The sequence below is a fragment of the Pantherophis guttatus genome, chromosome 2 (genome assembly GCF_059756535.1).
Source record: "Pantherophis guttatus breed Tessera chromosome 2, ASM5975653v1, whole genome shotgun sequence".
NCBI classification, from domain to species: Eukaryota; Metazoa; Chordata; class Lepidosauria; order Squamata; family Colubridae; genus Pantherophis; species Pantherophis guttatus.
The window spans coordinates 123,886,827-123,908,870 of NC_142064.1; the positions used below are offsets into that span (position 1 = coordinate 123,886,827).

Sequence of the window (22,044 nt, forward strand, 5' to 3'; positions counted from 1 at the left end):
AGTATTTTAACCACTGCACCAAACTGACTCTCTCTGAATTTTAACAAAATACACATTCCAAGAGCGGGTTACTTCGAAATCAAGCGGAAAACCACACGTTTTGCAGTAGTGATATTTTCACAGAAAGGCTTTGTGAAATGAAAACTGTTCCACTTCCCGCTGAACCAGATTCAGCCCATTGCAACATTGCTCATTTTTCTCTCTTAAAGGATGCATAGTAAGAGGAAATCAATATTGCTGAACTAACAATTGTGACTTAGCTCTACAGTATTTTCTTTCTCACAATGCTTACAATATAACAAATAAATAAATAATGGCTGTTACAGTTCTTAACACTGTATGTTGTAGGTATCTTTTCCCCCCTTTCTTTTGGCTACTGGGTCTTTTGATTTGCTTAAGATGTTTCGAGAGCTTTGGTTGGTTGGTATGCTACAGTGATGCTGTGTGATTGTAATAGTCTGTTGGTTATTCCTATGATGTTTCTGACGTAGGGCAGTGTTTTTCTTCCATGGTTATCTCTGTATTTATTGATGGCTAATCACCCTTTCCCCCTGCTATGGATTAAGTTTATGAATAAGGCATATTCATAAGACCCTATAGGGAACAAGACCCTATTGTTCCGCCAGGCTGGGTTAGCAACATAATTTTTAATTGGATGTTTTAAATTTTTGGGGTTTTAAATTAAGCCAAATTTATTTAATACTTTTAAATTATTTTAAATTGATGTTTATTCTGTTTTTAAATAGGCTGTACACCGCCCTGAGTCCTTCGGGAGAAGGGCGGTATAGAAATAAAATTATTATTATTATTATTATTATTATTATTATTATTATTATTATTATTATTATTATTATATGGTTGTGTTCTTATGCCCTTAGTAAATGTCAAGATTTTGTTTTAGGAAGTATTTTAAACAGATACTATGAGAACGCAGTCTTTCCAGAGGACAAAAAGGATGATATTATTTTGCACGTTTTCTCCAAGTTTTCACATTAAAAAAAGCAAACCAAGAGAACACCATTAGAGTGCTAAGTAAAAGAGCTTTTGCTAGACGACGCATTGGCAGACCTCTGGATCCATTATGTTGCTTAAAATATGAAGATGAACTGTGGAAAGTTTGAATGTACATGTCCCACAAGGCCTCAGAGTATATTAAAAGCCAGACTAGCCAATTCATGGGTTCAGCTGCAGAATTACAGAATAACTAAATGCTGGAAATTGGCAGTAATAGTAAAAAAAAAGAATCATTTGGGATTTGTAGCAGTAGCATCTTTAAAAGTGAGATATAAGACACCTCTGGTAAAATCTGCAGTATTTGGCAATTAGGCCCTCAGTCCGTCTGTGCCGTGAGGATTTTTAGAAGATTCTTGGCGAGGATTTTTCACAGATATAGTAGCATAAATATGTGCAGTAAACATCGTTCCATTCTCCGTTGCCCCAGAGATGTGCACAGTCCTCGTTTGACTGATCATTATTAGGCTCCCCTTGCTTCCAGTACCTGAGATGGGGGGAAAAATTGTGTTTTAATCAATAGTCCACTAAAGTCTACAAAAGCTCCAGCAGTAACAAAAAATTTTATTCTATAAGGCGTCAGAAGATTTTTTTTTCTTTACCGTTTTAGAAAGAAATCTAGCATGTTCAGATGAATTTGTGGAAAGAAATATCCATCTGGTTCAGTTCCAGCTGACTCACCGAGGCTGCCTTGTGTAGGACACCTGGTCCATTTTTGGACCGCCGGGCAGCCTCGGTAACTCTGAAGGAGCGTAAAATTCTATCTCAAAGGCTTCAGTTCTCTGCACCAAAAGCTTTCGCAAAGGGATGGAAGGCTTCGGGAGAGTAGTCTCATGCTGCTTCAGGCCTCCGTCCCTTTGCAAAAGCTTTTGAAGAAGAGAACAGAAGCCTTTAGGGGCACAATGTTGCACTCCTTCAGACTCACCAAGGCTGCCCGGTGCTCCAAAAGTGGATTGGGTGTCCTTAGCAGGCAGCCTCAGTGAGTCAGCCAAGCTGAGCAGCTCATCCTGCTCTGCCTCTGCTCTCGCCATTCTGCTTTTGGAGCGCCAGGAGCAGGGAAAGAAACCATGCTGTTGCCCAAACCCCGCAGCAGAGAGGCTGGAGAGGAGACAGTTCACTTGAGGAGAGAGGAACGGTCAGTCTGTTCTGAAACTCTGGATCTTTGAAAGATGAGTGAACCTTTTGGGGTGGGGAAGAGCCGGTGGGCTAGCAGAGCAGGGCTAAAACCTGTTAGGTCCCTGTGGAGGAGGGGAATAGGAAAGGGGAACGTTGCAGTGTCTCTGTGATCGGTCATAAAGATGAACAACTGCCGTGGTGCTGCAACATTTGGAACTTTGAGACTGTGTTGTAAGTACATTCCGGGGGGGAGGGGGGGCGCTGTGGTGACTTTGAACCATCACTAAGTGAATTGTTGCCTCAGCTGGTCCCTCAGGAAAGCAAAATTCTTGATTTCATTGAGTCGAATCAAAAGAACTTTTATCGAGGGAAAGTGGTGTAGTAAAGTCAGGTGGAATCTGAGGGTCCCATGTGAAGCACAAAGCAATTCTTCCATTTCCCCAAACCCAGCCCCCCTGACCAGTCCACTGGCAGCCAATGTGGTAGCACAAAGTTGTTTTGAGAACACTGCGGTGCTAGGCAGATAACAGTTCACTCTCGGGGTACAACAGCCTTGGAACCAGGGTGGAACTGGCTGGGAAAGAGTCTGCTTCATCTCCGAAGGCAATTCCCCCTCCCTAATTCCGAAGCTGTTACAGCAAAAGTAAAAGCATGCGAAAATTGCCATCAGGCCTTCCCACGGCCAAAATAGTGAACCAGACACTTGAGGACTACCTGTAGTCACCTCCAGCATCACAGTTCAAAGGTTTCTACATATTTAAAATAATGTTGAATTTGATCTTTTAGAACAGAGGGCCATAATCTGAAGCCCCAGAGCTGCATGCAACCCTTTCCCAAAAGGTTTTGTTACAGCCCAGAAACCTCTAAAAATTATCACTAAACTGTAATTGTTAATTTGAAAGAAAGGGAGAGTTATTAAATACATGAATTAATCGTCTTAGCAACAGCTTCTTGTAACAAAACATAAATCAAATCAAATAAAAAAAATGCAGGGGTCTTTTTCCTGCCTTATCTGCTCTCCCTAGTAGCATTTAGGACTGGAGAACAGCCAAGGAATAATTCTGAGTTCAGATTAATAACATTTGTTAGGATAAAGGTTGAAGTGAGAACATAAGAACTCCAGCAAATAACTCTGCTTTCAAATACGGATCTCTACATAGGCCAAAATATTAGATTCTGGCTTTCTTCTTCCTGCATTTTGGTGTAACAAGCAGATCTTCTCAAGACATCTGCCTCTTAAGATTTATTTCTCTAATAGTTACTATGGTGTCTCAGTCAGAGTGAAATGACGTGAGTGACTGAATCCACTCTTGGGAAGAGCAGCCCACTAGACTAATGTGTGGCTTTTGACTTTCGAAAAAAGTTTGTTTCTGTTTTAAAAGAAGCTTTTGAGAGATTATATATGGGAAAACATTTGGATTGACACTTGGGATCTGGAGATAGGCAAATGAAATTCAATGTTCAGTGCTTACCTGAAGCCATTTCTGTAAGTGCTACCATCCACCCATTTCCATTCTCCCTCTACATCTATATCTGTAAGTCCTATCCAATGACGCTCATTTCTGGCTCGTGTCTGAAGGAAATTCTGCAAAAGAACAGGATAGAGAAGTAGAGCAAAGGTGTGAAGATTGGGATAATGTGGAATGTGTGTCTTGGACCACAATGTTGTTATTGGGCTACACAAAGATGGATTTGTTTGTAACCAAAATGCACTGTCCATGGAAATGAGTTAAGTATCAACAATCTTTGAGAGAATCCACATTTTGCACAAATATACACACATACACAAAACCTGAGAAGAAAAGGGTGCTGCGGGGCTGCCCTGGAAACAGGAAAAGACTGGCCTGCAGTTCCTCTGCCAGCGAAACCAGAGCTCGGGGACGCAGCAAAATCCACAGCCACTGGGGGGGCATATGTCCCCCTGAGCCAGTGGTGGGTTCCTCCCGGTTTGGTCCAGTTCGGCCGAGCCGGTAGCGGTGACGATATGATGTCACCGAACCGGTTCTCCCCCCCGCCCTTCCCCCCACCCACGTTATTCTTACCCTTTATTTGGTCCCACCCCCAATCTATTGCTGCCTCCTGAGTCCCAGCTGATGACTAGAGGGGAAAAAAACTGTTTAAACTCTTGCCTCGGGGCTTCAAAGGGCCGTCCTACAGCTGATCAGTGTTAAAAGCAAACAAATGAGTCGGGTCGTAAGTGCGAGGACTGGTCGTAAGTGCGAGGACCTTCCAGAAATGACTCTGACCAGCTAGCCATGCCCACCTAGTCACATGATCTCCGAGCCACACCCACAAAATAAGCCACGCCCACAGAACCCACCCCTGCCCTGAGCTCCATTTTTGCTGGCAGAGGGTGACAGAAGGCCCTCGCGGCTGAAAACAGAGCCCGGGGGAGCAAGTGACCCCCCCCCAGAGTTCCATTTTCACTGGCAGAGGGCAGCAGGAGGCCCTCATGGCCAAAAACAGAGCTTGTGAGCCCATTTTCGCTGGCAGAGCACTCGAGCCACCACAGACACCCCTGACATGAGTGAAGTCAAGCTGGCCATGCCCACCCTGGCCACGCCCACCCTGGCCACCCGAAGTCAAACACAACCCTGATGTGTCCCTCAATGAAATTGAGTTTGACACCCGTGTTCTAGAGGGAAGCATCCTTGCCTTTCCCTGCTTCTTTGAATCCTGTGCTTGATCGATTATTTTGTTAATACATCCTTAAAGAGAAAAAAAATAGCTTGAGGGGTTTCACTTCCCAGCAAATTCTCTCTCTCTCTCTTTCATTCTCTGCATATAAATGAACACATATGCTGCTGATTCTACTTTAAAATGCAGCTAGGATTGATCTCTGTTATTTGCTCAGCCTTGGAATTGTTCCCTAGCTAATCTTAACTATATTTCCTGGGGATGAAGGGGAAGGGGATCACTTCTTTTTCTTTCTTTTCTGTTTTCTTCTTTTTCTGCACCTTTTTTTTTTTACAATTTTTATCTTTTGTAGTTTATATTATGTTCTCTAGGTTAGTGATGACTAACCTATTTGCCATCATGTGCCAAAAGCAGGGGGAGTGCAGGGGGGTTGCGTGCATGTGCCCACACCCAGAATTCAATGTCCCCCCTGTGCCCCATGTCCCTGCACATACGCGAGTGACACCCCCCCATGCTCCCCCTGCTTTTGGCACACGGCGGCAAAAAGGTTACCAGTGGGCCCGGTAGGCCCATTTTTCGCCCTCCCCAGGCTCCAGAGCTGAAGTGGATTTCAGCCGGTTTTTACCAGTACTTGCGAACCGGTAGTGGAAATTTTGAGTAGTTCGGAGAACCGGTAAATACCACCTTTGCTTGGCCCCGCCCACAATCTATTCGCTGCTTCCCAGTCTCCCGGCTGATCGGCTAGAAGGAAAAAATCAGGGCTCGCTTTTCAGTGGGGAGATCACTTGACAAAGAAGAGAGGAAAAAAACAAGATACCGTCGCTTTAAATTGACAAGCCAAGAAGCCTCCCAACTGATCGGCCAGAAGGAAAAAATCAGGGCCCGCTTTTCAGCAGGGAGATCACTTGGCAAACATGAAGAAGAAGAAAAAACAAGACGCCATTGCTTTAAATTGACAAGCCAAGAAGCAGTTGCTGGAAGGAGGTTTTTACTTGCAGAAGAGAAGTGACATTCAGCAGTTTGTTTCTGGGTCAGCTGAACAACAAACTGGATAAGAGGAGGGATTCTTATATGGTTGTATGTTTTTGAAGTTTTGGGGTTTGTGCAACATGGGCTTTGTGTTTCTAAAAAGGTTTGGGCGATTTCCATTATGAAATATCCTATCTTGAATGAGTTTTCTGCCTGCTTGTAAATGAAGCCGAACTTCCGGCTTCCACTTTCTTAAGGGGACCAGATTTTAACATTAGTAAAGAAGGACACCATTGTGGGTGGGGCTTATTTTGTGGGCATGTCTTGGAGGTCATGTGACCGGGTGGGCGTGGCTAGCTGGTCATGTGACCGGGTGGGCGTGGCTATGTGTATAGGGACTACTCAGAGGGCTGAAAAAAATCATTTCTGACAGGTCCTCGCACTTTTGACTGGTCCTCACACTTATGACCATCCTCAGATTTATGCCCGTGCAGCATTCTTAACAACCATGTCACTCATTTCACAACTGCTTCTCTTCACCATGGTGATAAGATAGGGCAAAAAAACGTAAAATGTGAGGACAGTCATAAGTTTGAGGACTGGTCAAAAGTGTGAGGACCAGTCAAAAATAACTTTTTCAGCCCTCTGAGTAGTCCATATGCACAACAGAACTAATCAGAGGGCTGAAAAAAGTCATTTCTGACAGGTCCTCGCACTTTTGACTGGTCCTCACACTTATGACCATCCTCACATTTATGCCCGTGCAGCATTCTTAACAACCATGGCACTCATTTCACAATTGCTTCTCTTCACCATGGTGACAAGATAGGGCAAAAACATAAAATGTGAGGACAGTCGTAAGTTCAAGGACTGGTCAAAAGTGCGAGGACCAGTCAAAATAACTTTTTCAGCCCTCTGAGTAGTCCATATGCATAAAAGGATACAGCAATAGAGAGGGATGAAGGAAGGGAAGGGAAATTAGAGTAGGAGGGAGGGTAAGAGAGGGAGGAAGAGAGGAGGAGAAGGAGAAAGGAAGAGGAAGTAGGGAGGAGAAGAAGAGGGTGGGGGGGAAGAGAAAGTAAGAAGAAAAGAAAAGAGAGAAGTGGTAGGTTTGAGGAGAAAGATTGCTGTACAATAAAAAAGATGAAAGGGAAGAAAGCCAACCCCAAACAAATATAAAGATATTAAGATAAAGAATGAATTGTTAAACTTAAAAGAATAAAAGAGAACAAATATGAATAAATAGCAATAATTAGAAACACACATACAATGTATTTCCTTTGAACAGAATATTTGGCCTGTTCACAAATTTAAACAGTGTTTAGTCATTTCAATTAAATTTACAATTTCTATATTTCCTTTTTGCCATATTTATTCCTCATCTATTTTTTTTAAAAAAACCAATATTACCCTTCATCCTCATCTCTAATCTTAATCAAATTCAATTTTCCCCTTCTATTCTATATTATACCCCTTCCCATTGTCATCTATTTTTATATCCATCCTCACATTGGTTAATTATATAATTATGTAATACAGTTGTTTAATACAAATTCAACATTTTAATATAGATCAATTAGTTATATAACTATCTTTTTTGTATATTAATCAATATGAACATGAATATTCCAATTATTTCCATGCAATCCAATTTCTTACAAATCAATTAATTATATTTACCAATAATAATAAACCAAATAATTTCCCCCATATATTCCTCCAAACCACAACTTAACCATTTCTGCTTTCAACACAATATACAATTAATAGTATCTCAATTATTACAATTCCCTAGTTAAATAGAGCTTTTTTTCTTTTGTGTTTTAAAATCTTGAACTCTCCTCTTTTGCCCTAAATTTCCCATTGTTTGCAGTTTTGCACCTACCTTTTTTGGTGAGGAAAAAGAAAAAGAAAAAGAAATATCTCTCTGCCTCATTTTGTCATGTTGCAGCCATTTACTTTCACTTTTGCTTTTCAGCATAGCTAGGGGGAAAAAAATCTGCTCCAGGAACAGAGCCCTGCGCAAAACAGCTGAGAGCAAATCAGCTGAGAGTGGGGAAGCTGAGCTAATCAGTCTACTCATTTGTTTTCTTTTAACACTGATCACCTGTAGGGCGGCCCTTTGAAGCCCCGCGGCAAGAGTTTAAACAGTTTTTTTCCCTCTAGCCATCAGCTGGGACTCAGGAGGCAGCTGGGACTCAGGAGGCAGAATGAAAAATTGGGACTTTTTTAAAATGCTGCGGGACGCGGGTCAAATTGCTAAAAATCGGGACTGTCCCGCCAAAAGCGGGATGTCTGGTCACCTTACACTTTCTATTATCTCTAAGCACTGATAGCTGTTTTCTTCTTACAAAGTTTCCTTTATGCAGCTGGCAGGAATGTGGAATGGGCCTCAGGTAGGTTCCTTTGTTAGCAGCTTGATTTTTCCTTGCTTTTCTGGGAGCCTTTTCTCATGAGTAATATTTTATTTGGGGAAATGAAGAGGGGGGAGTTTGATTCCTTCCCAGAGCAGGTTAGTGGGGTGGGGAGGGAATGGGGATTTTGAAGTAACCTTCCTCAAGAGTGGAGAGGGAATGGAGATTTTGCAATATCCTTCCCCTGTCAACAAGCCACGTCCACCAAGCCATGCCACGCCCACCAAGCCACACCCACAGAACTGGTAGTAAAAGTTGTTGAAACCCACCACTGCTCCAGAGGCTTTCTTGGAGACTGGGAAGGATGAAAATGGCCTCCCCCACCCCTACCCCCGGCAGCCCTCTGGAGGCTGGAAATGGTGCATTTCCCAACTTCTGGTGAGCCCGGAAGGCCCAAAAATCAGCTGGCCGGCATGTGCATGCACGCTGGAGCTGAGCTAGGGCAATGCTCGCATGCCCACAGATATGGCTCTGCGTGCCACCTGTGATGCTTCTGACTTAAAGGTGCTTTCCAAAAGGCAACTGGATTTTTTCTGCTTTTTTCCTTGAAGACGTTTCTGTTCTCATCCAAGAAGCTTCTTCAATGATAGCAAGATAGCATGATAGCAGTTTTCCAATATTTTAAGGGGCTGTCACAAAGAAGAGAGGATTAATTTATTCTCCAAAGCACCTGAAGGCAGAACAAGAAGCAACAGATGGAAACTAATCAAGGTGAGAAGCAACCTACATAAAACTAAGGAGAAATTTCCTGAGAGTTAGAACAATTAATCTGTGGAACGACTTGCCTCCATAAATTGTGTGTGCTCCAACACTGAAAGATTTTAAAAAGAGATTGGCAACCATTTGTCTGAAGCAGAGGTGAAATCTACTTACCTTCCTAACCGGTTTGGAAGTGTATGCGCTGTGCACATGCGTGCGTCACATGCACGCTTGGACCCTCTGCACATGCGCAAACCCTTCTGCGCATGCAGAGGGTAAAAAAATAAGTTAGCCGCTGGGCGGCTGGGCGGAGCGTCACGCTGCCGTTGCTACCGGTTCTCCAAACCACCGGCCGCCATCGCTACCAGTTTGGCAGAACTGGTCCAAACCGGGAGCATTTCACCCCTGGTCTGAAGTGGTGTAGGGTCTCCTGCTTGAACGTGGGGAAGGGGAGGGAGGCTGGAAGACCTCCAAGGTTCCTTCCAACTCTTTTATTCTGTTCATCTGTTATTCAGTTCTTTAGCTGGTTGGATGAAAGCAAAAAATCTTCAAGGAAAATCAAAGAAAGTCCAGTTGCCTTTTGGAAAGCACCTTTGGGACAATCATGGCCTGGATGACTGAGAATCTCTATAGAGGACAGTTCTGAGCTTATGCATGACTGATGCATGTTACCGAGTCCATCTTTGCCAAATGTCACGTATTCCCTCGGAGCAAAAAGTTTGCCCATCCAAGCAACCTTTAGCCTTTATAAAAATATGAATGTGATTTTTGTGCCATGACTTTTGTAAGCTTTTAAGTACCCACTCATCCATCCATAGATCCCTTGAGCCATATATCTCATACAGATAGTCTGGTTGCCACTAATTGTGTCTTATTTACTCCACTTATTTGCCATAAAATTTGCTTGCCAATCTTTGTTAAAAACTCAAGATGGTAGATATGGCCCTTGTGCTTTCTCTCCCCCCTTTCATTTTATTCTTGCAGGAAGATAGATTAGGCTGAGAGGATACATCTGAATCAAGATAACTTCCTAAAATTCATGGCTGCGTGGGGGATTTGTGTTTGTGTCTCCCTAGTCCAAATCCACCTTGCATGTAGACATGGCAGAGAAGAGTCCCTCTGAATGTAGCAAGCTTCTTAACTTTTCATACTCTCCATATCTCATAGTTATGAGTCCTGTCTGATCTCCAAGGAAGCAGCCACAGTCCCCTCTTGTTACCTGTTCAGCCATATCATTGATGACAACCAGTTGGGCACGATTGTCCCTGCATTGATCATTGGCCACTCTCCAGATACTCTTCTTCAGAGAGAAGTAATAACATTTTCCATTAAAGTACTCCCACTGTGTGTGGTTAGGGCCACAAGGGAACACTGGTTAAATAAAAGAGAGAGCGTTAATTCAAATTGGAATCTTGAGTTGTTTAACATACAATCCCTGTGACTTTTGGTCAATTGCAATTTCCATCTCCATTTTCAAGTCAGAATTCCATGTTTTCCTTGGCCAGATCCAACCAACACTTAATGCCAGAACCAATCTGAAATTTTTGGTGTAGAAGGATAGAATATCTATAAAATGAAGGAGGGGGAGGATTAAGACAGTGGTGGGTTGCCCCCGTTTCGGACCGGTTCTATAGAACCAGTAGTAAAACTGGCGGGAGGCTCTGCCCACTGACCTACATGTCATCAGAAGTGATCTGCGCATGCGTAGAAGAGCGCATGCACGCGGGCACGATGCGAACCAGTAGTAAAGGTAAGTAGAACCCACCCCTGGATTAAGGTAGTACAACTTGTACACGTTTGGATGTGCACACTTGGGATCTTGCCAAGCAATGAAAGACCTGGAGACATCTGACTTGCTAGGTTTTTAATTAGGCTGCCAGTTTCTGAGATTCATGGCAAAATAAATTCCTATCCTGCCACATGCTGAAATCTCAAACTGCTGACTAATCAGAAACAAGTCATGTTTGTTTAATCCACTAGGTGGCTGACTGGTACTGCATTGAAAGAAAGCATTGATTGATGTCGTAAAATGTTTTTATAGTATGTGAGAAAAACTCTCTGCAAGTAAGCCACAAAATCTCATGTCATCTTCGGGAATGATTCTTTTATTTTTAATTACTATCAACAATGGTTCAATCTTATATAGGTATGGAATCGATGTGGAAGATAAGTTGCTTCTGACCGCCCCAGGTCTCTGTGGCTGATGGCCAAAACCAATTTTATTAAATATATATTTTAAGCATACTTAATCTGATTAATTTCTTTTCTAAGGGGAAAAAAACACAAAATCCCACCTCTGTCTCAAATCTTGCACTGTGTATCACTTTCCAATGGAAAGTCGTGATCTATGGGAAAATTCATTCTCTCCCTGATGTTTTGACAAATAGCATCTTGAGAGACAGAGTTTAGCATTGTGGGTCAGGATTTTGGCAGAAAACAGCACAAGGTTTAGGTTGAGGTCTAAGGTGCCTTTTCCTGCAAATCATAATAACCAAGGTGTGCAATTTGTCTCATAAGAGTGAAAGTCAAGGTGGTTGCTGATTCTCCATTTGCTGATTTGTGCTGGGTGGACTGTGAATTAGTGGCTTTTATTTTTTTAAAAAAGAAAAAAAACAACAGACTCATAGAAAACAAGCCTATTAAAGTTTACAGCCTTGAAAACTCTGTGGGCTATCTATCTATCTATCTATCTATCTATCTATCTATCTATCTATCTATCTATCTATCTATCTATCTATCTATTTTCTGTGCCTGCCCATCTTAATTGGGTGACTCTGGGCACTTTAAAATTCTTTTTACAATGTTTTCTTTTGAAGTTTGGCTCATGGCTCATGAATTAATTAGGACATCTTTCGGAAACTTCACATACAATTCTGTATTACCTCTCCATTGCAATCAGCATGCCTCCAAAATACTAGTTGCTGGAGAACCATGATGGGAGAGAGATACATTATCACTTCCTACTCCTACTCCTACTCCAGCTGGGTTAATTGGGTTGGCCATTGAGAGAAGCAGAATGCTGAACTAAAATGGGCCTTGACCCATTTTCTAACAGGGCTCTTCTTCTTATGGTCTTACTGTCTTGTGTCCATTAGAGAAGAGCCACTACACTAGGGGATTTGTATGAAATATTTAGGCTAAGACGCTGAGCTTGTTGATCGAAAGGTCGGCAGTTCAGTGGTTCAAATCCCTAGTGCTGGGTAATGGTGAGCTCCTGTTACTTGTCCCAGCTTCTGCCAACCTAGCAGTTTGGCAAGTAGAAAAAATAGGGACCACCTTTGGTGGGAAGGGAACAGCGTTCCGTGCGCCTTTGGCATTTAGTCATGCCGGCCACATGATCATGGAGACATCTTCAGACAGCGCTGGCTCTTCAGCTTTGAAACGGAGATGAGCATCGCCCCCTAGAGTCAGGAATGACTAGCACATATGTGTGAGGGGAACCTTTATATTTACCTTTAATACCACAGTAAGTAGATAACTATATAACTATTGAAATGGAAGACGACAGAGAGTTACGCTCCCTGCAAGACAGTGTCACCAAAATTTAGTAACGAATTTGGGTAGTCCTCGACTTACGACCACAACTGAACCCAAAATTTCCATTGCTAAGCAAGAAGGAGAATTTTGCCCCATTTTTTGACCTTTCTTGCCAAAATTGTTATGTGAAACAATGCAGTTAAGTTAGTAACACGGTTGTTAAGTCTTTCTCATTGACTTTGCTTGTCAGAAGATGTCAGAAAGTGACCATATGATCCCGGGACCCTGCAACCATCATAAGTACACGCCAGTTGCTAAGCATCCAAATTTTGATCACATGACCACGGAGATGCTGCAATGGTCATAATCTGAAAAACAGTCATAAGTTACTTTTTTCAGTGACATAGTAACTTCAACCAGTCACTAAATGAATGGTAGTAACTCAAGGACTATCTGCAACTTGAAAATGGAGGTGTGATTTTTTTTCAGTGGCTTTCAAACAAAAATGGTGGTGTGTTAAGCATCAAAATTTTAACATACCTAGAAAACTAAATGTCTCCCTTCAGTTTCTCCCCCTCTGGAGACATCACTTTATCATCATTGTCCCAATTGCAGTCCTTGGCTAATAGGGAAGAATATGTATTATCTTTTTTTTTTACAGTTACAGTTCTAACTCCATTCCTTTCCTATTAAGTAGGGATGAGAAAAATGCCCAATGCAGATGAAGCAACTACGATGACAAGAGTTCAGTGACTTTGCCTAAACTTTCAAAGGGCCAATCTGCTGCCCAACTTTCTACAATTTCTTATAAACGAGAAAACTGTAAAGGAAAGAAGACCCCTTCCACCTAGTTCTCGGAGTTAGCCATGGCCCTTCCAGTATCCACCAGTATATTCTCTTTTTCCTTCTGTGAAATAGTGCCAATAAGCAAGCAGAAGTAGTAAATACAGAAAACAATAGAAAGGAATCATACAGCTTTGATTATTCAGAGACCAGAAAACTTAGTGAAATAATGCTGTCATTTTATAGCCAGGAACTCTAGGAAGATAACTAGGATGGGTTATCATCAAGACTTACATTTGTCATCAAGGTCATCCACTGGTAGTGAATAATGCATACTTTTCCTTATTTTGTTAATTTCTGATGAAAGAGTTGCGTCTGGAAAAAAATACAAAGGAAGGGAAGGTCAGCATTTTAGACTCGGTAACTTTTGACATTTTAAAACTGTTGGGTTTGCTTGCCTAGCTTGTTATGGTTTAAGGCTGTGCAAGATCCCAGCTATTGGGATTTGCAAACTATGATAGCAATAGCACTTACTGTAGATTTATATACCACTTCACAGTGCTTTACAGCCCTCTCTAAGCGGTTTAAAGAGTCAGCTTATTGCCCCCAACAATCTGGGTCCTCATTTTGCTGACCTCGGAAGGATGGAAGGCTGAGTCAACTTTGAGCCCCATCAGGATTGAACTCCTGGCTGTGGGCAGAGTTAGTCTGCAATACTGCATTCTATCCACTGCGCCACCAGGGCTCCTGTGTATGTCTTAGCGTGATGAGTGGACCCAGTCCACACTGACTCATTCAAGGTCAAGGTGGTCCATAGGACTTATGAGTCCCCACGTTTCCTACAGTTTGCAATTATTGTAGGAATTGAGGATGCTGCCCAACAAGACCATGGTGCAGAGTTCTGCATAGACGCACAGGCTATTTATTGGAAGCCTTCCAAGGTGAGGAGCAGCCTGAGACTAGGAACTGGGTGGATAACTAGCAGTCAGATCTGAAAGGGCCCATTGATCAAATAATGGCATAACCATTCCGGCTGGAGGAGTGAAAGACAGTCACAGGTAATTCAATCAACAAGTAATTGATCCTAGAAATTGAGGCATCAAAGTAGTACATGTAAGCTGACTGTGCCCAGACTCCACAGAGGGAAATTAACCCCAGAGATGAGCGACAAGAGAATTTTACTCCAGGTTATATGACTGCCCAGGCTCAAAAAGAAGACTTTATCTCTGATTCTGGCAACTTGCAGAGTCTCCTGAACAACAACTGCCACCCCTTCCTTTCTCCTTCCCTGGGAACACAGTTGATGCCAGGTGGGCATTTTTGTGAGACAGGTACTTGCTTCCACTTCTCCCCTTCAGTTCTCAGTGTTACAAACCAGGTCTCATCCACCATCAAGTCTTGACACAATGGTCAGATATGGGCGATTCCATTGTATACCCTACAATGGATGTCTCTGCATTTGCGGAGCGGCAGAGGTAGAAGACCTGGCTCACATCCAGAGGTGGTATTCAGCTGGTTCTGACCGGTTCTAGCGAACCAGTAGTGGAAATTTTGAGTAGTTCAGAGAATCGGCAAATACTACTTCTGGCTGGCCCCGATCTATTCGCTGCCTCCCGAGTCCCAGCTGATTGAGTCCCGGATGATCGGCTGGGTCTTCTTTTGTTGCCCTGCACAGGAGAATGGAGCTGGAAAGCAGGTTAGTGGGATGGGGTGGGTTGGGAATGGAGATTTTACAGTATCCTTCCCCTGCCACTCCCACCAAGCCACGCCATGTCCACCAAGCCACGTCCACAGAACCAGTAGTAAAAATTTTTGAATCCCACCACTGCTCACATCCTACAGTATTTGATTGTCGCCTGTATAAGAGGGTGAGAAACATGATGCGAAAATGCATGGCTTTTATAAAGAACAGACGATCTTCGATCAGATACTGTTGAACTCCAATGAAAAATTGATTAAGAAACTATATAACTTTCTATTAAATTTGAAAATGGAAGATGGACAAGTAAAAGAAACGATACTATGGGCAAAAAACTTTCGATATAATATAGAATTAGAGAAATGGCAAAATATATGGGATAGAAATTATAAATTAACAATGGCAACTTCTTATAAAGAAAACTTATATAAAATGTTTTATAGATGGCATTTACCACCTGCTTGGTTAGCCAAAATGTTCAAAAATATGTCTAGTAAATGTTGGAAATATAACCAAAAATCTGGCACATGTTATCATATGTGGTGGACTTGTGGTAAAGCAAAAAAATTTTGGCCAAAAATACACATGTGACTAGAAAAGATGTCAGGAAAACATGTAGATTTTAAACCTGAACTTTTTAAAATTAGGTATAGTACCAGAAAAATTTGATAAACAAAGTGTATATTTAATATTGCATGTATTAACAGCAGCGAGGATTGTATTTGCGCAGCATTGGAAAAATGAAGAAATACCCTAGATGAAGAGATAATTAAGAAGATATTGGACTGTGCAGAAATAGACAGAGTTACATTGAAGATTAAACAGAAAGAAGATACAGAATACTACCAAACATGGAATTTATTTTATCAATGGCTGAAAAAAGGGGTAAAGGTTAGAAATATAATTTGCATTGTTAAGCAAACGAAACAGCCCAGACAACACAATGTTTATTAAGCACTAATTAATGTAATAGTAGAAAATTAACAAAACTTTATTAAAAAAATAAGAGAAGGTAAGAGACAGGTACCTCGGTCCATATACTAAACAAATGATCCATTGGGAACCCCATACCAAAACAGCCTTACCTTATGTACGGCCAGAATTTGAAAACAACATTTAACACAACACAGTACTTGAACAAAATGGTTCAGTTGAGATCGGTATATGTGGGACTGATTGGGGTAGATTGTAGGGATTACACTGAAATATAATTTCATATTTTATTTATCCGTGTATTAAATTATTGTATTTTATTCAAATCTCATTTTAAATTGTATTTTATTCCAATTCCATTATAAATTGTATTTTATTCCAATTCCATTTTAAATTGTTTTTTTATCGGAGTTTAGTAATAATTTGTGTTTGGAACTCTGCACGTTGATATGGCCCATGGGCTAATCATTAAAGTAAACTAAACAACGAACACCATCAAGATCTGGAAGAAGAAAGATATTTTAGGCAATTAAAAGCAGCAGCTGGATCCTATAGGCCTAGTGAACTGTCTCTGGAGTGAGGCCAAAGGGTCAAAAATGGATATTGGCTTTAGATTTCCAATCTTCTTCCTTCAAAGGAGAGAAGAATTCCTTAGTTCCTGCCACACTTTCTTCTGCCTGTCACTACTGTCCAATTCAAGATGCTGTTTTTCACTTTTAAAGCTCTTCATGGCATGGGATCAGGCTATTTGGGGGATTGCCTTTCCCCAATTACATCAGCCTGCCCATTAGATCTGGCAGAGACAATGTGCTACAAATACCATCAACTAAGGACCTACAGTACATTCGGAGGGTCCTAGGAAACATGCTTTCTCTATTATGGCATCCACCTTCTGGAACATTCTTCCCTCTATAATTAGATTGGGCCCAACCATTTTAATAGTCCAGAAGTCCTGCGAGACCTGGTTAAGTAATAGGACTTGGGGTTCCCAGGGAGCTGCAGATATGCTCAGATGGCTCCATTGTCCATGCCCATGCTTATTCTCCCTTTGCCTAGGGTTTGAATATTTGTTGTTATAATATTTAGTTTTTAATTTGGATTTTATAGTTTTTATCTTTCTTGTTTTTTGTTCTTCTATTGCTGTACACCTAGAGTAGCATTTGTGAACTGGCAGCTATACAAATTTTATTGATAAATAAATAATAAATAATTCTGAGAGAATGAAACATCAGCTGGTGGGATAGAAGAGATCTTTTCATTGCAGGTCCTAATTCTGACTTTGGTATCTAAAGAAACCTTTATCAGTGGAGCTTAGAGCTAGGAAATACTATTAAAATAAGGTCATAAATTCCTTATTAAGCAAGCAGACTTCTGCAAAGAGAGAGAAAAGTCATTTCAAAGAAGACACAGATATTTAGGAACATGAGTCTACCTAACATATGAAAATCTCTCTCAGAAAAAATATACATTGATAAAGAGTCTTGACACAAGGCTATTCTCTGTTTGAGAAAGAAGATGGTGCTATCTCAGGTACCTATTTATAAATGGTTAGATGAATAACTCAGTGAATATAAATTTAGGAAAAGGGAAACACATGTTGAAGTTTTCTGAAATAGGCAGCTCTGATTCATCTTAGTTGGGCAAGGTTCAAACGGATGTTAAGCAATTTTTACAAGCCTTGATATAGAAGTGCTCTTGGTACTTGTGTGAAAGTTGCGCCGTGCTAAACTAACTGTAATCTTTTTGCTACTATTTTTATCTATTTTAATCTGTAATAGAATTGTGCTTCAGTAAAAAGAAGAAAAATGGGTTTTGCCTCAGAAAAAAAGGATTTAAAGATAAATGCTGCATTTAAGTTCTCAAGAGTCTAGTCTAAGAGAAAGTTTGAAAGTATATGCCACCCAGTTAGATTGCTAGTTCACTTATCCAGTGCTATCAGTACTAAAATTTGGGAGTTCTCCAGTATTTCATTTACTAATTTTTGCTCCAAAAGATGCATTATTTTCGAGTTTGGTCTTATTTTCAGGGAAATATGGTACTAAATGCGTCTATCTGGCTGATCTTAACTGGGACTTATTTTGGGGGTAAGGTTTATATTACAAGCATTTTGAAAAAGTCATGCTAAGGCAAATTTTCCAATTGGGTCTTATTTTCGGGGAAACAGTGTGTGTGTGTGTGTATCATACCTTCTTCACTAATATTTCAGTAAAAACAATCTTCTTCCTATACCTCGTGTCATCAATAATAAAATTATGAAATCAAATTAAAATAATTTATAATAATTTTATAAAATAAAATTATAAAACGATTCAGTCCTAATTTGCAAAAATCTATTAAGAGCTACCAGAAATAGTAACAAAACAAAATCAGACATGAATTTTTCCAGATTCCATATGGAGATGCTAAGAGGGTCTGGTAACTAATCCATGTAAAACATATTTTCCATTATTGAGTTACAGCTGTGCCATCTCTGATACTTTTAGTTGCTCTGGGGTTTGGGTGTCCAACCTTTTGGCTTGCCTAGGCTGCATTGAATGGAAAGGAATTGTCTTGGATCTCATATAAAATGTATAATATTTTAATAACATATATAATAATATAATATCAAACAATAATGTTAAATGTTTATGATCTTGTGGGGCCACATTTTAAGCTGTCCATGGTAACAGGTGGCCCATGGCCCGTGAGTTAGACATGTCTGCTCTAGTGTTTTCAGTCTGCTTACAAATTAACTGCAATTTACCTAGTCAAGATGTTAAGAGGAAGGCAGGATAGAGGCAGAATACAATCTCTGGCTAAATAGCTGGAGAAGGTTTCCCCTCAAAACTCTGTTGCTTGTCTAGTCAGTGTACATCAACATTCTCCAATTTGCTTGTTTTCCAGGTGAGCCAACTCTTATTTCAGTCTCAACCTGTACGCAGAGGTGGTATTCAGCAGGTTCTGACCAGTTCTGGAGAACTGGTAGTGGAAATTTTGAGTAGTTTGGAGAACAGGTAAATACCACTTCTGACTGGCCCTGCCCCCATCTATTCTTTGCCTTCTGAGTCCCAGCTGATTGGGAGGAAATGGGGATTTTGCAGTAACTTTTCCCTGGAGTGGGGAGGGAATGGAGATTTTATTTATTTATTTTATTTTATTTATTTATTTTATTTTATAATTTTTTTTACACCGCCCTTCTCCTGCTGGACTCAGGGTGGTGCACAGCCAAGAATAAAAAAAACATCCCAATATAAAATTTTAACTTTTAAAATAATTAAACAAATTTTGGCCCAAAATTTAAAACCTCCCGACTAAAATCCGACTAAAATCCATTACAATTAAAAATATCTAAATATCTAAGGGTGTGTGTGTGTTACGTCAGCCCAGCTTGATGAAATAGAAAAGTTTTGAGGGCACGGTGAAAAGCACAGAGATCTGGTATCCTACGTATCTCTGGGGGCAGATCGTTCCAGAGGGCAGGTGCTGCCTCAGAGAAGGCCCTCCCCCTGTGGGTCGCCAGCCGACATTGCCTGGCTGACAGCACCCTGAGGAGTCCCTCTCTGTGGGAGCGAACTGGCCGGTGGGAGGCTATCGGCGGCAGAAGGCGATCCCGTAAGTACGCAGGCCCAATGCCATTGAGCGCTTTAAAGGTGGTAACCAACACCTTGAAGCGCACCCGGAAGACCACCGGAAGCCAATGCAGCTTGCGCAGGAGGGGTGTCACATGGGAGCGCCCCATCACTCCCATAATCCCCCACGCGGCCACATTCTGCACCAGTTGGAGCCTCTGGGTGCTCCTCAAGGGGAGCCCCATGTAGACAGCATTGCAGTAGTCCAGGCAGGAAGTGACGAGTGCCTGAGTGACTGTGCATAAGGAGTCCTGATCCAGAAAGGGACGCAACTGGTGAATCAGGCGAACCTGATAAAAAGTATCTTTCCCCTGCCTGATCCAGAAAGGGATCAGCGAATCAGGTGAACCTGATTTTACAGTATCCTTCCCCTGCCACACCCACCAAGCCACGCCCACCAAGCCATGCCATGCCATGCCATGTCACGCCCACCAATCCACGCCCACAGAACTGGTAGTAAAAAAATTTGAATCCCACCACTGCCTGTACATCTGTTGGTTGTCTAGAAACTAGACAGCCTCACATCTTTTTGGGTGAAGCCTCCCTTAGAAAGCACTTTTTGTGCAGGCTGTAGCAGGTTTGTCAGGACTTAAGAATCATCTACTTTCTTGAAGGAACTGTCTCACTTCAGGATCCCAAGGGTTGTCATCTCAGAAATCGCCTAAATGGAACATGATCCACTGTAAGTAGGATTCCTTGGATTCTCAACCCTTTTGGCTTTCTGCCATATCAGCTCAGAAATGATGATCTGCAGAAGGAGCAGCAAATGCTAGCTATGTTGTACAAAGCTTCATGGGGTCTTTGACTTTGGAATGCTTCAGTGAAGTTTAAGATTACTCCATAACTAATAACAACATATACCTCTCTATCCAACTGAAGGAAACCAAGCCAAGGATTACTCAACAAAGAACAAAATTATGAAACACATACCTTTGTAAAGAACTGCAATGTAGAAAATAACTGTTAGGAGAAAAGAGACTGCCAGCAGAATATAGATATGGAAGTCAGATCTCTGGGTGTAATAAAGGTAATTCCTTTCTTTTAAAAAAAAAGAGAGAAAGAGTCAAAGAAATAGCAGGAATTTTGTTCCATTGCCATTATGCCATTAGGAATCCAGAAAGAAAGTTATTTTTTGTCAGTGAAATAACGTATGGATTTTTATTCTTGTTGGATGCCTGTAGCATGAACTGAGCCAACGTTGCAATGTCGTTGGCTGAGCTTGCATGACATCATCAAATATTACAGTTCATTTTCTGGAAATACTAGCTGTGGTTGCATATTATTCCCTTGATCTTTATTGATCGGTGAGGTGAGACCTGCCATTATTTGTAAATGGTACAAACAATTGTGAGGAGACCCAGTTTGGTCTGGTGGTTAAGGCACCAGCCTAGAAAAGGAGAGGCTGTGAGTTCTACTCCCACCTTAAGCACAAAGACAACTAGGTGACCTTGGGCTGGTCAGTCTCTCTCAGGAGGATGCCAAGGGCAAACCACTTTTGAACAATTTCCCTTAAAATTACAAGGAGTACTGTAGTCTCGGTGGTCAAAGAGGACTTGAAGGCATATGCACATATCCAAAAGTATGTGTGTGGGAGGGACTCTTGGATTTGGTGGAAATCCAACTATTCTAGCTGAAATCCACATATACCATCAACACCTCGAAAATAAGGAATGGCCACTAACCTACTCAATAGATTAAGAAAACAACCCACCAATGAAAATATGTCTTCAGAGCAACCAAATCAGGGCAGCAATAGCTTAGAACTCCTTAAAACATCTGTGCTCTCAAGCTGCGTTAGAGCTCAACATGCCTAATCAGAAACATTCTAACTCAACTTTATTTTCTGAATCTTTAATTTTGGCGGTTTATCCATTAAGAAAGAAAATGAAAGAAGAACTGCAATAGAGGATTGTCCTCTAGCATCTTTCCAAATAGAAGTCTGCCTCTGGAAAATATGAGACACACTAATCACTACTTAAGTACACCAACTCTATGATTACAAATTTAAAATGTAAATTTTAAATCTCAATGTCAGGAGCAAATCTGACGCTTCAGCTGCTGATTACTGATTGCCAAGAAGGAAAAATTTTTTTTACTTTTATCAGTGCGAAGATCATCGTGATATATTTCATCCTCCATCTGGCTGAGATCCTTCTTTGCAGATTTTGATTTTGTAAAATAAGGACACCGCAGTTCACCTTGTCAATTCTACTGAGAGGCCAGGCTCCAACTGCTAGCGGCAGAACAGTTTACATCCCAGCTCTGGTGCCCTCTGGCCTCAACTTACTTACTTTCTCTCTCCCTCTTTTTTTTTTAATGTGGTCACCTCCTCCAACCTCATTGATTGAACATTACAGTATTTTAAAAAAAACTGTTCTTGGGAAATTTGCTAATGATTTTTTTTCCCCTGTTCAAAATGTTCTTGGCCAGAAATCAATACTTTCACCTCCTTACATGCATCAGTTGATTTCTAAATGAGCAGTATTGAAAACTGTCCTGTTTTATTTTTTTTCCCCTTAATATTCTAATTAGGGGGGGGGAGAAAGACTTTCATGTTGTCTCAGCTATGGAAACTAGTAGCTTAGGTAGTGATTGAGGAGGATGGGGTCTTTTAAAGTTGTTGTTTGACATATGTAGCCCTAACTCTAAAAGGCTTGGGTATCTGATATTTGAAGAATCACCTCTTTGCCCATGTTGG

General features: G+C 41.2%; 1 protein-coding gene across 1 annotated transcript; it reads right to left on the reverse strand.

Moving 5' to 3' along the window:
• Positions 1–936: 936 nt before the first annotated feature.
• On the reverse strand, positions 937–21,607 carry LOC117666591 (hepatic lectin-like). Its single transcript, XM_034419348.3, has 6 exons — positions 21,443–21,607; positions 20,277–20,384; positions 13,401–13,481; positions 10,066–10,217; positions 3,600–3,712; positions 937–1,498 (listed from the first exon to the last, which is right to left on the reverse strand). Exons 1-6 carry the CDS (start codon positions 21,483–21,485, stop codon positions 1,357–1,359), a joined length of 639 nt encoding a protein of 212 aa, XP_034275239.2. The 5' UTR covers positions 21,486–21,607; the 3' UTR covers positions 937–1,356.
• Between the last annotated feature and the right edge of the window lie 437 nt (positions 21,608–22,044).